The sequence below is a fragment of the Pseudomyrmex gracilis genome, unplaced genomic scaffold (assembly GCF_002006095.1).
Source record: "Pseudomyrmex gracilis isolate BER0280 unplaced genomic scaffold, ASM200609v1 scaffold_32, whole genome shotgun sequence".
Taxonomy (NCBI): domain Eukaryota; kingdom Metazoa; phylum Arthropoda; class Insecta; order Hymenoptera; family Formicidae; genus Pseudomyrmex; species Pseudomyrmex gracilis.
In genome coordinates, this window is record NW_018020616.1 from 354893 (window position 1) to 370507 (window position 15615).

A 15615-nucleotide genomic window follows, 5' to 3' on the forward strand; every position below is an offset into this window, starting at 1 on the left:
TTGTTTTAAAATAAAATTTTTGTGTTTTATATGTATAATTATATATATACATATCGTTTAATATGTTTTAAAACTTAATAAAGTATATTATCTGCTAATAGTTTACAAGATTTTTGCATCACTAGTACTACTTACTTATTTTTGCTATTCAGCAAAATTCATAAATTTAATCGTCTCGATTATAAATAAATTATGTTACAAACTGAAAAAACAACAACATATACTTAAGATTTTTTTCTACATCTTACAGAAATATGTATATAGAATGATTATTGTACGAAATTTGTCTCGTTTATTTCATCTATTATTGTCAAATAGGTTTAAACGATGTGCTAAGCGTTAAACAAACTTTATCACAGGTTTGATGATAATTGCAGGTATTCAGGGCGCGCACACCTCCAGAAGCAATGGAATTAGTGGCACGATTACTGGAGTACACACCGTCGCTTCGAATGACGCCGTTACAAGCATGCGCGCATTCCTTCTTTAACGAGCTGCGTGAGCAAGGCACGCGGCTACCGAGTGGTCGCGAACTGCCGCCACTTTTCAACTTCACTGAGCATGAATTGCGAATTCAACCGGTCCTCAACAGTATGCTGATACCTAAATATATGCAATCGACCACTTCCACCACCGGTACGGAGGGAAATCCCGGAGGCGGGGGTGGCGGCCAATCAGACGCTACGGGCGCCGCCGCTAGCGCTAGTGGTAACTTCTAATGATAATAGTGTCCACTAATCTAAATAAAAATAAATAAAACACTATCATCAACACTAGCAATACACAAAACACAAACTCAAGCTTTTATGCTCAAGCCACATCAAGCTCTACATACGCTATGTTTTCTATTGGAGCAAGAGGATGATGATTGGAGCAAGAGATGATATTTGTTCTCTTTTTACTTCCATAGAAAATACATCGTAGTGTATGTAGTGCTTGATATGACCTCAGCATTAGTCGAATATTGTCTGATCTGTTTTTATTGTTGAGTTTTATTTTTTCCTCTTTTGTTCCTTTTTTTGATGCCAGTGAAGAATATTAAACTAAGATTAGGTTGTATGACCACATAGTGATTGTCATGTATTTTAACTAATTATCTTTTGATAAAAATGATTACATAAAAAAAATTGTAGCACATTGTATGCTGCAATACTAATTATATATATTACAGTAGAAGCATTTACTAAAATTATTTTATATGTTTTTACTCTATAAAACATACATGTAAAATATAAAAATATTATTTTCCAACGAAAAATATCGTACTATCTTCAAGACACTAAATTTTTTATCAATCTTTAATGTGTCGACGTTTACAGATATATTTTATGACATCCGACTAATTAATTTTATTCTTAACGCGTATGAAATAGTTAAACCATACAATTAATTACGTAAGCTATAAAATATTCTTCCAAAATGTGTTTCAATAAATTTGATTTGTGAATATATTATCAGAATAAAGTTAAAATTGAATACTTAGTGTACAATTCAAGATTAAAGCAAGAAACTTATCATAGCCATATCGGATATGGCGGTAGAAAACAAATACATATATCTTGAGAAATAATTTTTTACATAAAATTAAAACTCATGTTTGATAGAACAGATTTTAGCTATAAAGTATGAAAGATAGAAGAGAAAGAAAGAAAGAAAAAAAGAGAGAGAGAGAGAGAGAGAGCGAGCGAGCGAGCGTATACAGTCTAAAAATATTGCTTTAAAGTCTGCGGCATACGATCACGCGCGCACGAACATCAGAATCGATTAATCGCAATTTATAAATTTAAAGAATTGCCAAAATCGCCGTCGTGCATATAAAAGCATGATGAAAAAAGTATCATGTGCCACAAACTTTAAAACTAAACAGAATTTTTTTATTTAAACTATGAATATTTAATTACTTTTATTTTTGCAAAAGTAAAATTAAGTTTATGTATTTCCGTAGTGCAATGGTTTTTTCTTAAGCCATATAAGATATTTCGATTAGTAAATGCGCTAACCAGGCAAAAAGTAAATATTTTGAACAGTCTTAGCACAACATGTCACAAATAAGTATAAAATTTACAAGAGGAAGCTGGAACATCGAGTAACAATGTATGTCTGAGCATATTAAAATTGTTGCAATTGTAATTAAGTAAACTTTATCATATAATATAAAAACATGTGATTTTTTTAAATAACTGTGTTTTATATACATGTATATTACATTATAATTATAGTTATTCACACACAACACATAGTTATTATATTTAATTCAGATCTGGATTCAATGTGGATCTAGATTTGATATTCTTGTTGTTCTGATATTTGGAATAATCAAATTTTAGGTATCTCACAATTATCCGCTATTCGGATATTTATTCAAATACTTGATTAGCGTCTAATTTGAACAAATCTCGAAACTCTGTGCGTGTGCGTGCGTGCGTGCGTGCGTGTGTGTGTGTGTGTTTGTTTGTTTGTTTGTTTGTGTTTGATATTATATTTGATGACGGAGTCACCTCTTTTCTACATTTTCTAAGAACATACAAATAAATAATATTCATTTATTCAAAGAAAATTATTGAAGAGCGTTTCAACCGACAAGTGAGAATAAAACACTTGTTTCAAATATTCATATCCACAGAACATAAGAAAATAAATAAAATAATTTATAGAAATAAATAAAAGTTATGCACATAGAAGCTATTGCACATTTTGACATTTAAAGCAACCATATTATATAATGTTTCGTATTTATGCTAGGTGAGAAATATATAAGTATTCGAAAAAAGCTAATAAAGTAATATTTATTACTGTTCTTTTTTTTTTACACCTATCAATATCGCATTTTAGATGAGGATAAAGATGCCAAGGAGACAAAGGAGCAGGAAAGTCATCAGGAGCAACAAGTGGTAGATGGCGAATAGACAAAAGTAGCAGAAGTGACACAGACAACATCGCGCACTGGTTGGGGATGGACACGACGACGATACTCTCAGATGGGCAAGGGAAATGAAAAATCAAGATGCCAACCCTGATCGTAAGCGCAGTGAGTTCTTAATGTTTAAAACACTCATGAATGTACGATATTAGGGAGAAATTGTTTAATATACATATAGAGCGAAACGTACATAAGCATATAAGTGACGAAAAATATTTACTACACAGTTAAATAAAATAAAATTAAAAAATGATTAAGGAAAAAAAGAAGTAAACAGAGTAGTGCTAGTTACTACTATGCCTATACGATAAAAAAAAATGCGCTAATTTGAAGTCGTGAATTGGTATGAGAACAATGTTAAGTGCGCACGTATGTGTGTGTGTGTGAAAATAAAAGTGCATTTGAGAGAAAAAAGAGAGAAGAAGAGCGAGAAGGAAGCATGTACATACATATATATGTATGTAATATATAAATACAGTGCGCATATATATAAATATATATATATGTGAATGTATATGTATAGATTATTAATTATACAATTACGCGGTGTATTATGGTAAGCAAAAGTAAAGAAAAAAGGAATAGTTAGACTTATTATATGATTACCATGTTTACAATAATGCATATATATATATGTATATTTATATATGTACGTACATACAAGACATGCATGCATACATAATAGATATATGTGTACATATATACATATATATGTGTGTGTACATATATATAAATGTATACATATATATAATTATGTGATGTTCTATATAAATAAATATATATATATATATATATAATTATAAATATATAATATAATACCACACACACACACACACCCATCCACCTACGTATCGTTCTCATGTCGCTACTTCTCCTCTGCGTTTTATCTTTTCTCTCTCTCAGATGTGTTATTTTTAATTTTACCAAACACGACAAAAACGCATTAGTCGCAACGAGAATGATAAATACTTTGTAGCATAATTCTATTCTGGATGTGTTTAAGCGAAAATACACATCGCGTGAGACCATCCTGCCATTATGGCGGAGTCACCCTATATAATAATATTATTACTGTACATTTTTGTGGTTTATTTAACAATAAAATATTAACAATAATGTTAACTATCGCTGCCTTGATTCTCTTTTTTTTTTTACAGAACACTTACTCAATATAGTTATTTTAAATAAATACGTAAAAATATATGTATATATTTCACACACATATATATTAAAATATGTTGAAAAAGGAGCGACTGAGTTCTGGTGATTGAACAATTGTTTAACAAAATAAAGTCTTGTATTTAACACAATAGGAGAGTACATAGAAGTAGAAACGAGATACGTTGGATATGGTACAGTATGACCCAACCAAAGTTCAGTATGTTTCTCACATAATAGTCTTTCATCATGTGCAGTGTCATTACTGAACTTTGGGTCATACATACCACAGCCGTTTTGATCGCATACAAGCGTTATACACACGTGCTTACTATTGATATTTTTAAAATCGATTTGAATTTACTTATTTCTCAACGTTCTAATAGTAGAAAAAAAATATAATAACAGGGAATAAAAATCAAATTGGAAAAAAACTTGCTTATCTTAACCCTTCGCGGATAGACATGAGTCTTTTAGATTCAAAAATTGCGCATCAATATTTCTAGTAAAAATTAGATTTTTTAAACACTTATTATATTTTCGAAATTACTAGAGATTTTTTCAATTTGTTTTTTATCGACGAAGAATCGCTCAAACTTTTGATTCAAAAAGACAAAATTGAAAAAATATTGATTTTTCGCGGAGATATTCGATTTTAAAGTTGCGTGAGTTTCACAGATCCAGTCTGTCTGACTTGTAAATCATTTTTGAAGTCTGTCCGCGAAGGGTTAATATTTGTTGTAATTTGTCACAAAAGGCATTTATATTTTCGCTTATTATATTATATACACGTATGTTTTCTTTAAGAGAAGAGAAAACACATATGTTACAATATATATGTGTTATAAATGTTGTTAGACATAAATTCCTGTAGAGATTCTGTAATGGTTAGTATTAGAAGTATTTTCAAGACTTTATCAGCCTAAAAGAACCTTCCTGATCATGGCACCACTCACGAGCTCCTCATCGCTATCACGTGGCTCGATGCACTTGCTGCTACACAAGTATTGCAATAAGGGTAAGCGATATTTACCGCAGAAATCAACAAATTTGATATGCTCTACGCGATTATTGAAGAAAACACCTATATAAAAAGTAAATTCTCTTACATAAATTTCCAGCACTCCGTTTTACAAATAATAAATAATGTATAATATAGAATAGAAATAAAATATAATAAAAAATACTTAAATTAATATTGAGCTAGGATTTTATTATATATTCTTTCACAGGTTGTCAGCGATTAATTAACTAATCGAATACTAACCTTTACATTTGGGATTGACACAATGATGCGCACTATTGAGGTACTGTACTAGGTTGCGCGGTATGCTTTCATCGTCGTATCGAATGTCACTAGTTTTGACAACACGCGCTGCCAGCTCCAACAAAGAGGGTGGATTATGCGTCATATCCGATACAAATCTTACTACCAACGGATTATCTCGCAAAGATAACTGCAATAGGCAAACAAACAAATGTATTTAATTTTCTCATTACTCAATATATAGTATTATAAAGCTTACAGTAAAAACACTTTGTTGTAAACAAAATGTTAGATATTTCGATCTTTCATATAGAAGATATCTCTCAAAAGTGTGACTTCAAATAAAAGATTTTCTATGAGATATCGTTTTTAAATACTTTTAAATTTTCATAATTTTCATCATTGGCAAATTAGTTTGTTAAAGATAATTCAAATGAACACAATTTGTGTTGCTTGTGTTTTTGATTTATTGTTGTATACATCTTCAAATAGTTTTGTGATTACGGTAAATAATGTTTAGACAAAAAATTATAATATGATAACAAGATTATTGCTTGCAACCAACCTCTGTCAGACATTTCAATTTTATTATCTCAGTAGGCAATGTCCGTAGTCGGTTTTTGTGAAGTGACAGAGTCTTCAAGTTGGTTAAATTCGCTATTGAGCTTGGTAGACCCTCTAGCATGTTGTCACAAAGTACAAGAGCTTGCAAGGTTTTTAATTGACCGAGAGTGGATGGCACTTCTGTTAATCTGTTATCTCCCATGGCTAAAACTCTCAACCTTTAACAAATCATAGTAATCATATTGATAGAAAAATAGTTAATTTATTTAACATGTATAAGAAAGTAACTTATATATTTATACAATTTACATTTCTCTCTTTCCCAGTGATAAATTATACACATACACATAATATATCTGTTATTAAAGTGTCAGGAAAAGATTTTAATTTAGATTTTCATACATTTCCAGCTGTAATAAATATAATAAATATAATTTTAATTTTGTAAAATATAAAACTTTTTCTCTCATCTTTTCCATATGAATAAATATTTAAGTACGTTTTATTAAGAAAACCTAGACGTTTTTATATAGTTATTATTTTATTTAAGTTTTATTGTTACCTTTGCAGCTTCCAAATGTCTTTAGTAATCTCACTGATATGATTACCACCGAGATATAGATATTTTAAAGCAACTAGGTCGAGTACTTGATCGGGAAACTCTGTGAGCCTATTGCCACTCAGATTCAGTTCCCTCAAATTAGTTAGATTTTCAAAACTCTTGGCCAATCCATCATTGCCCAAGTTATTATGTTTTGCAATCAAACAAGTTAAAGGGCAATCTGTCCAGAAATCTGGCAATCTTATGAGACCACAATTCGAAATATCTAGAGAAATCAGGTTGGTAAATCTGCTGATATTGGCAGGAAGAGTTGTGAGATAATTGTGAGCCAGTAACAGAGTGTCAACTTGCTCTGGACACTTGGTATTGAAAAACTGTTCATCAAGCACATCCTTCTCCAACAGCAGGTAGGACAGATCCAACGTTCTCAAATTAGAGTCTGAATCGCTGGAGTCTGATGTATAGTTCTCCATGAGTAAGCTTTAACATATTTATGCACTCTTTTTTTCAACATTTATTTTTCATATTAGTTATTGTAAGAGCTATAATTTGTTAAAAAGTTGTGTTTACATTTATATATAAATTACTATAATATTAAAAATTTAATAAAATGTGATTCTCAAATGTAAAATCAAGACGAAAAACAAAACCATATGAGGGCCACAGAAGAAGAACTTGATAAGTCCATTTTTTCGATTTTCTGTTTTTGATGTTATTTGATAGTTAAAATCAAGTATTTGAATTATGCAAAGCAAGAGGGAGAATTTTTTAATAGATTCTGAGATATAAGCATTTTTATAAAACGTATACAAAGAAATACAGGTACGTTTCGAACTTTAAAATCGCTCTTCTTTAAAATTACGAAAATGTGATTTATCAAGTTCTTCTTCTGTGGTCTTCGTATAGAACATGTGAGGCTACTGACAAAACTAAACAATAATAGCACTATCTACTATCAATGTTGTTTACAAGTTTTAACTATTCATCATGTTTTTTATGTTAAACAAAAAGACAGCTGAATATTAGAATTGCCAAACATAACTACAATACTACAATAAACTTACCAAAGAATTTACATCTATTTATTAAACATAATTTATAAATTTACATTACAAATAAAATATAAATTTTATATAAAAATTTATATAAACATTAATTTTTTATTATTAATTTATATCTATACTAAAGTAAATGATTAAAACATTTATAAAAGATATAACTTTAAAATTTTATAAATAGTTTACGTTATAGTTTTCCAATATTTTTTCAAACTGAAAAGAAACTTCTACATGTTGAGAACAATTATAAAAATTTTTATATACAATATAAAAATCTACTAATTTTATGGAAAATTGTCTTGTCATTATCGTGAGTTGTAAAATTACAATAAAGAAAGTATAAGTAATGACCACGTATGTATGTTTCATGTAGACGACACATGATATGAATTTGCATTTACCGTGTTATCAGAAACGTTTGACGCATGCAAATCAATTATCAGAAATCGATAAGACTTTGGAAAAATGCTACTATAAGATCATGTTGTTTGTTAATAATGTTCTGTATTCAAAATGTTCTCTTCAAAAGATCAATTAATAATGTTAATAATGTTTTCAAGATTATATAATTTGTATATCTTATTATTTATATAATATAGTGTTTTTTGGGAAAAAAATTGTAATTATATAGCTTTCAATAATTGTACATAGTTATATTAAAATAAAACAAAAAAATTGTATATAATAATATAAAAACTAATATACAATAAGACAATGAAAAAAATGACTACAAGCATTTTTATCTAAAAATTTTATATTTTTTTAAGCTCTAGAGTGCAATAAAAAGAAAAGTACACATGTCCCAAAATTATAAAACTACGAGATAAATGAAATTTGAATGAGTGTGTATAGTATGTTATAGATATCATATTTGGAAATCTTTGCAATGGTACTACGTGAATCAACAATATGACTCGCTTATATTTATTATTTGTTATAAAGGCGCTACATGATATTACAGGAGGTGCGCGAAATTCCGCACTTACTTATTATTCGTTTTGCCTATGCAAAGGTCACGCGCACAAATGTTGTTTACAAAGCTCCGCCTGACTGGCACCTGTGGAGAATGCGATCCGGAGTCAGAATTTCACGAATGTGCAGAACGATGACTAGCAACATGCGGCCACAGTGCGGCGATCTGCGGCGCACACAATCGCTACCGCTACCACATATCTATGCCTTATCAGTGGTTTGATTTATCACATGGTGTGTAAGATAAATTAATTGTACACATAATGGCGACACGACCAATCAGAAATCTATCCAAAATGTAAGCGCGAATTTTAACCATTTAATAATATGTTTACAATATGTGTTTATATAACGTGTTTTGTATAAAAAGAATTATAATTCTCAATAAGTATAATTATTCTTAATTATTCAATACTAAGAATATTTTAAGATGTTATTTAAATGTCGAAGTTAATTTTGCTTCAATAATGTCATTTGTAGACTTGAGCAAAATTTTATAGCTACTTTCTCTTTCTTATTGATATAATCTTAACACGAACACAGGAGAATATCACTTAGAGGAATTCCAAAATATAAGTTTTGCGTTTCCGAAAGTTTAAGAACTTTAAGGCGTCGCCATTGCGAATTCGGCTTTTTGTTGCAATAACGGGTGCGTTCAGACAACTCAACGGTTGAGAGATCATCACTTATGATAGGACTATTCTTCAAACTCTGCCGCGGTTCCAAAAGTATGATCCAATCAGAAGTGATTATCTCTCAACTGTTGTGCAACTGTTAAGTTGTCTGAACGCACCCAACGTATGTACATAGATCAAGGCTATGTTGCAAAAAATTCACCGCCAGTACTGGAAATCTATAGCACGTGTGACGTGGAAGTATAGATGTTTAGTATCGACGGTGACTATCGGAACGCAGCCTTTTGCGTAGCGGAACTGACGTCACACGTCGCCGCGCATCAATGCGATAAAGCCTTTTTAATAGTGAAAGATCGACTAAACGCAAATAACTCCATCTGTGAGTCACGGTGTACAATGAAATGCTTGCTGTTGATTGTATACTGAGAAAATTCGTAAGAGATGGTGCTGAACGAGAAATATATTGAGAATCTGTGGAATAGGTATGTGAAATTACAAGCATAATAGTATTTTCGAGTTGCGTTTATACTTGTTGAAGTAGGCCAGTCAGAAAATTGGGCTTGGCCTGAGAGAGAAAGCTAGTTCACTGCCTACGATTCATGGAAGACGCGTACACGATCAGCGCCTTCTTGTCGTTACAAAATGTATCTTCGTGATTGATGTCGTCTCTGAAATAAAATGTTTGTACACTTGTTTTCTTTCTCGACCATCTCGCTTAAATGATTCATTCTGTTTTCACAAAACTGGGTTTTTCACATGACAGATAAGAGCTAACGTACAAGTTTATTATCTTTTTATACTTTCTTATACACATCTTGCCACTGTACGGAGCGCGCCATACTACATGTACTATTTTGTATTAGTATATTGGAATATGAGAATTGTAACATACATATGATCGAAGAGAGAAAGAGAGGTATATAGGAATAAAACGAGGTTGATGTTTCATATTATATGTAACACTAGATAAAACGTTTATAATTAACTGGAACTAAAGAAATAAAAGTTTAGTGTGCCACAATTAGAGATACACACTGTTTTAAAGCATATATACACATATATGTGTTTGGACATATATACATATACGTGTTTATGTGTAAATATACATATATATATTTGAGAAGTATATAAATAGAAAATTGAATAATTATGTACATGCAATTGGATAAGTTTGATTTCTGTTATATGTATAAAATGTTATACATGTATAAAACACAATTAATTACTTCATATTTTAAAGTATAATTAAAAACCAAGTGAAATATGTAATTTTTTTTCATTTAGATATCTAAAATCTTACATACAAATAGTAAAGTAATACTAAGGTTTATTTTTTGTTTATTCATATATAACTTGTTTATTTTCTATAAAAATATAGAGGTATATGTAATATATTTATATGTGCTAAAATTTTTGTACACAAAAACAGATATTGAGATAGTTTTATGGAATATTCTTCGCAATGGAGTCCGAAGTGCATCAGGAGAAATCACTTCCTTCACAAGGATTAAAACAAGTAAAAGTTGACAATTGGGGAATATTTTTCCTTCAACGACTCCAGCAATTATACGCAGAAGAACAACTTCTTGATCTAAAAATTAAATTTCCTACAAGTAATATTATTGTACAGGTAAAAACTACTAAGTAACAATTTATGATTAATAAATAATAAAGAATAATTTATAATAATACATAGTATAAAATATAATTAATAATAAATGTTTACTGTCCTCTTCTTGAATTTTGATAAAAAATTAGGTTTACTTGATTCTTTTTTAAATACAAAAGAAAACTAGCTATGTATAAAAATTATCATTTGACACTTAGGAAAAGAATAAAATGTTAAAAGTTTAAAGCGATATATTTTGAGGTTAAGAAATATTAAATTGACGGAACGTGATCTGAGCATGTGCGACAGAGATTTCCGCATGCGTTGAATAAACATACGCTTAGAAAGAGACTTTGCATGTAAAATAAAATTTTACATTGTCTTTTATTTTCAACAAGACAATTACATTGACAATTGTACATAAGCATGCGGGTAGGAAGCAAAGAGAGTGGCTCTATATACATATTTACTCCGTTTGCGTATTATCTTCTCGTTTAGTAAAATCTTGATATTACATAATATAACAAAATGTTGCTATTTTTATTTTATCAATAACTCTTGTGCCGAGCAATAATTTTTACTTCCCAAACTTTTATTCAAAAAAGGGTGAAAATTTATTTTTCTGTTATTATTCAAATTTATAAAAAAATAAATTAGAAAAAAAATACTAAAGCAAAACATTTAAAATAAAATATTTAGATAATTTTATTATAAAAACAATGAGAGAGAGAGAGAGATTGCAATAAATACATAATATTTAAAAAAAGTAATTTAAAACAATCTATATTTTTCAGATTTATTCACATGCAGTAATAAAAATTGTTTTAGGCTCATCGGCTTGTATTGACAACATGTACAGATTACTTTATGCAACTGGAACAGCAGCAAAAAGGAAATGAAGACTTTGATGGTATAATTACTATGCCTTCAGATATGCCTTATGAATGTGTTAAGTCTATTATTAGGTATGTGTGTGTATTATTCTTTCTTGAAAAATCAATCTATTATTATTATGTATATATTGTAATTAATATAATTAATATAGTTTTATGTACACTGGACAATTGGAGTATTGGACATTGGAACAACAGTCTTTGTATCGTACTGCACAAAAGATGAATATGGCAGTACTGACAAAATTACTTGACGCTCAATTTAATACCAGCAGTTCACACACCGATGCAGCTAAACCTCCTGTACAACCAGCTGTAGCTGTATCAAAACCTTCAATTTCAGCTCCAAAACCACTTACCAGTTCCATTAGTTCAACATCTACATTACCTGAACAGCCGTTACCAGGTAAAAAGTATGTATCACATGGCGTTATGTTTCAAGACCAAACGTTCGAAAGTGTTTATATAATAATATAATAATAAATAATTTATTATTATTATTACTAAAGGCTTCCCATTTGGAAAAGAAAGCTGGATGATGCCCCATCGGTAAATTACGAAGCAAAATCATTTGGTACATTAATACATAAGCCAGAGGAGATAACTCCTGGTCCATCCAGATTTGACCTTCCAGAAGCAGATGATATTGCTCTAGGAATATTTTCCTCTTTTGACGATATTACATATGATACAAAACCTATTGTTCAAGCATCTGACAAATATAAGAAAGAGAATTCCTCTGGTAAACGCTCGTTAGAAGATGATAATAAAAATGATACAACTGAGGACGAGGAGGAGGAAGGTCAAGGAAATGAGAAGAGTCTAAGAGATACAAATTCGGACGATGATTGGAGTATATCAAAGAATTTCCATAGATCTCAAGATGATCAACCCAAGAGAGTGCGTTTTGATTTGGAGGAGAAGGAAAATGTAGAAAAATCCAAGTCCAATCAGCAGCAAAGCACTGAAGATTCGATCAGCAATCATGCAAAGATTATAAAAGAAGTATTGAAGAAATATCCTCATTTAGTAAAGAACAAGAATAATATTCGTTTGAAAATCATGCAGAAAGAAGCAAAGTCGTCTGACAGTAACGGCAAAACAAAAGTATCCTACGTAGTTCTGAAATCTGATCATTTGTTATCCAGTAATAACGACGATAACGATTCAAAGTGTAACGGTAATATCGATGGCGAGAAAGGTCCTTGGAAGTGTAACAAGTGTGACTTGGACGAGGAATACACAAATTATTATATGTACAGGAGGCATATGCAAGATGTGCACGAAGAAAAATTTGATCCGAGGGTCTGCGAGCATTGTGGCTATAAGGCGAGCAAACGTAATCTTCTGATGTATCATCTTTATACTAAGCACAATGTGCCACCACCTAAGAGTATGCATTTCCCGAAGTGCCATGCCTGCTCTTATGTTGCTTTGTCAGAGAATCTGCTCGTACGTCACCAGATAAATTACAAGCATCGGCCAGCTTCCCGACAACACCCGTTCCCTTCTGAGGAAATTCAGTGCAGTCAGTGTAATGAGTCATTCAGAAGCATTACTGAGCTCACCACTCACGAATTGAACACCGGGCACGGAAATGCGACAGATGGCAAGGAAACGAAAGGTCATCGTTGCTCGTATTGCGGTAAACATTTCGTACGTTTAACAAATTTGCAGATACATTTGGATTGCGTGCATAAAGAGCTGCAGAGAGATGCTGCTGTAGAGTCTGCGTCACCTGTACCATCTATTCCGTTGGAACCGTCATCGGAAGCAGAAGCTTTAAGTCACGTTGTCAGTGGAATAGCTGCTTCACTTGGCGTTGAAGTTGAAGAAAGTGCTTCGGAAACACAGGATAGAATAACGACAGTAAAATCTACGGATAATCAATACGTCGTGCCGGATATGGAAATAGAAATGATGGATAATACATGCAGTTACAGCGAAGTGGAAGGTCAGCATATGATAATGTTAGTTGATACCGATGGCAAATATCGTCAAACTGAAAACGAGCATCATCAGCAACCACAACAGCTGGATATTGCTGATAACGAGCAGATAGTTATGCAAGGCACAGACGATGGAATGATTGTGTACATACACGGCGCTGAACAGACCGATCATCGATCTTACGAGAATTATCAGTCCACCCAGGTCACACAAGAAGCAGAAGAAGTAGTGGAAGAAGTGGTCGAAGAAGTTGAAGAAGAGCTTATAGAGGAGGAGGAAGAGGAAGAGGTGGTACAGAAAGTACCACAGAACACAGTGATTGACGATAGTGCTGATAATCAAGTACAGGAAGTGATACAGTACGTTGAGGAACAAACAGAGATAGTAGAATATGATGAGGAACAATGCATTGATCATAGTATAGATGAGAATCAAGAATCTGTTATGATCATTGAAGAAGAACACGTCGAAGACGTAGAAGAAACGGATAATTAGTACAATGCAGAGCTTTGCATTTTATTGATATGAAGATTGTGTACGCAAATAATTACTACTGTAACGCAAATGTCTCATTTCTTTAACATATGTTAGATATTATCTTTTAATATATCTATGATGGAGAATTCCTAAAATTTTAACTTGGGTGTATGTCTTTTATTCTAAATTAAGATTAATACAAAAAGAAAAACTATGGAAAGAAAGAGAGAAAACTACAAAAGTCATAATAAATATCAGTTCAGGTGTGTAAAGAAAATAATCCAAAAGAATAGAAGAATGTTTAATTACATATAGGCGAATGTTTTAATTAATCGATTATTGATAAATCAAATAATTAAATTATATCATGCGCAAATGTTACTTTTACACAGCGAAGCAACTGATAAATTAAAACACTCGTCTTAAATACACACACACACATTTCTCATTTGATTAACATCTTTATCAATTTTTATTATAATTTTTTTACTACTGTAATATTTATTGGTAGCAAAAATGACGAGTGCAATGGTATTATCTCGACAACGCTACATGATTTAATAGATAGATGCGCGTATATAAACACAAAACAATCATATTATTACATATATTTACTAAGATAAGAGCAAAATAATGATATAAATTTTGTAAGCTTGTAAATGTGAGTTTTATTGTTATTTGCATTAATCTATGTATTTGTGAGATTATTTTCTGGATTCTTTTGTTAATGCAAGTTTCAGCGTAATGTGTAAAATACACAATATATTTTGCAAAACATATATATGATATGCAAGTTTTTCTGTATTTACTATATTATATAATGCCAAAGTACTTTGGTGACCAACTCATGTAATTTAATATACTGTTTTGCGAAACAAAGATATGTAAAATAATTCTGTGAATGATTTTCCCAAAATATTATGTATACTTTTCAATTATATGTTTAAAGCTCGTTGAATATTCAAATAAAAAGAGATGGGAAAATGGCAATAACAAGCTAATACCATATGTTCGAGTATAATTCTTTGGTTCAATCTCAGAACATCTGGTGTTAGCTTGTTATTGCCATTTCCCTATCTCTTTTTATACTTTTCAAGTTTTCTACTATAGATATAAGCGAGTTTTTTTGGTTCATCGATATAACATTCGATTATGGCTATGCATTCCGATATTCACTGTCAGTGGACGGAAATCTATAACATAATATCTCTATATGACGTGACGTATAGATTTTTGGTACTGGCAGTAAATATCAGGACGCAATCATGGTCAAATCTTATATTTTAAATAGATCAGACTGTGATCGGTATTTGATCGAATATCTCTGCGAAAAGTCAATATTTTTACAAATTTTGTATTTTTGAATCAAAAGTTTGAACAATTCTGCGTCGACAAAAAACAAATTGAAAAAATCTTCAGTAGTTTTAAAGATAATATAAAACGTTTTGAAAAAACTAATTTTACTAGACGCCGGGGGGGTCGATTCTGTATCCATGCAATGTAGTTAAAATTACAAAAGTGAGCAAATTTACTTTGTTGTTGACCAATAA

General features: G+C 30.9%; 3 protein-coding genes across 9 annotated transcripts in view; 2 read left to right on the forward strand and 1 right to left on the reverse strand.

Moving 5' to 3' along the window:
• Window positions 1-3360, forward strand: part of LOC109852652 (glycogen synthase kinase-3 beta-like) — a 19664-nt gene extending 16304 nt beyond the window's left edge. For all 4 annotated transcript variants that reach the window (XM_020424003.1, XM_020424004.1, XM_020424006.1 and 1 more), the window contains 2 exons: window positions 378-708; window positions 2833-3360. In XM_020424003.1, coding sequence (XP_020279592.1) covers window positions 378-708; window positions 2833-2906 — 405 coding nt within the window. In that variant the 3' untranslated portion in view covers window positions 2907-3360. The remainder of the gene's footprint in view (window positions 1-377; window positions 709-2832) is intronic.
• Window positions 3361-4665: 1305 nt separating this feature from the next.
• LOC109852629 (leucine-rich repeat-containing protein 58) lies at window positions 4666-8744 on the reverse strand. Its single transcript, XM_020423959.1, has 5 exons — window positions 8516-8744; window positions 6472-6951; window positions 5911-6127; window positions 5346-5535; window positions 4666-5162 (listed from the first exon to the last, which is right to left on the reverse strand). The coding sequence occupies exons 2-5, from the start codon at window positions 6942-6944 to the stop codon at window positions 4996-4998; spliced, it is 1047 nt and encodes a 348-aa protein (XP_020279548.1). The 5' UTR covers window positions 6945-6951; window positions 8516-8744; the 3' UTR covers window positions 4666-4995.
• Window positions 8745-9511: 767 nt separating this feature from the next.
• LOC109852649 (centrosome-associated zinc finger protein CP190-like) lies at window positions 9512-14946 on the forward strand. 4 transcript variants are annotated; one of them, XM_020423992.1, is made up of 6 exons: window positions 9625-9816; window positions 9900-10052; window positions 10566-10766; window positions 11574-11710; window positions 11791-12051; window positions 12148-14946. In XM_020423992.1, the coding sequence occupies exons 3-6, from the start codon at window positions 10599-10601 to the stop codon at window positions 14081-14083; spliced, it is 2502 nt and encodes an 833-aa protein (XP_020279581.1). In that variant the 5' UTR covers window positions 9625-9816; window positions 9900-10052; window positions 10566-10598; the 3' UTR covers window positions 14084-14946. The 4 variants fall into 4 exon arrangements, with proteins under 4 accessions (XP_020279579.1, XP_020279581.1, XP_020279582.1 ...); XM_020423990.1 differs by lacking the exons at window positions 9625-9816; window positions 9900-10052 and adding an exon at window positions 9512-9618; XM_020423993.1 differs by lacking the exon at window positions 9900-10052.
• Window positions 14947-15615: the final 669 nt, after the last annotated feature.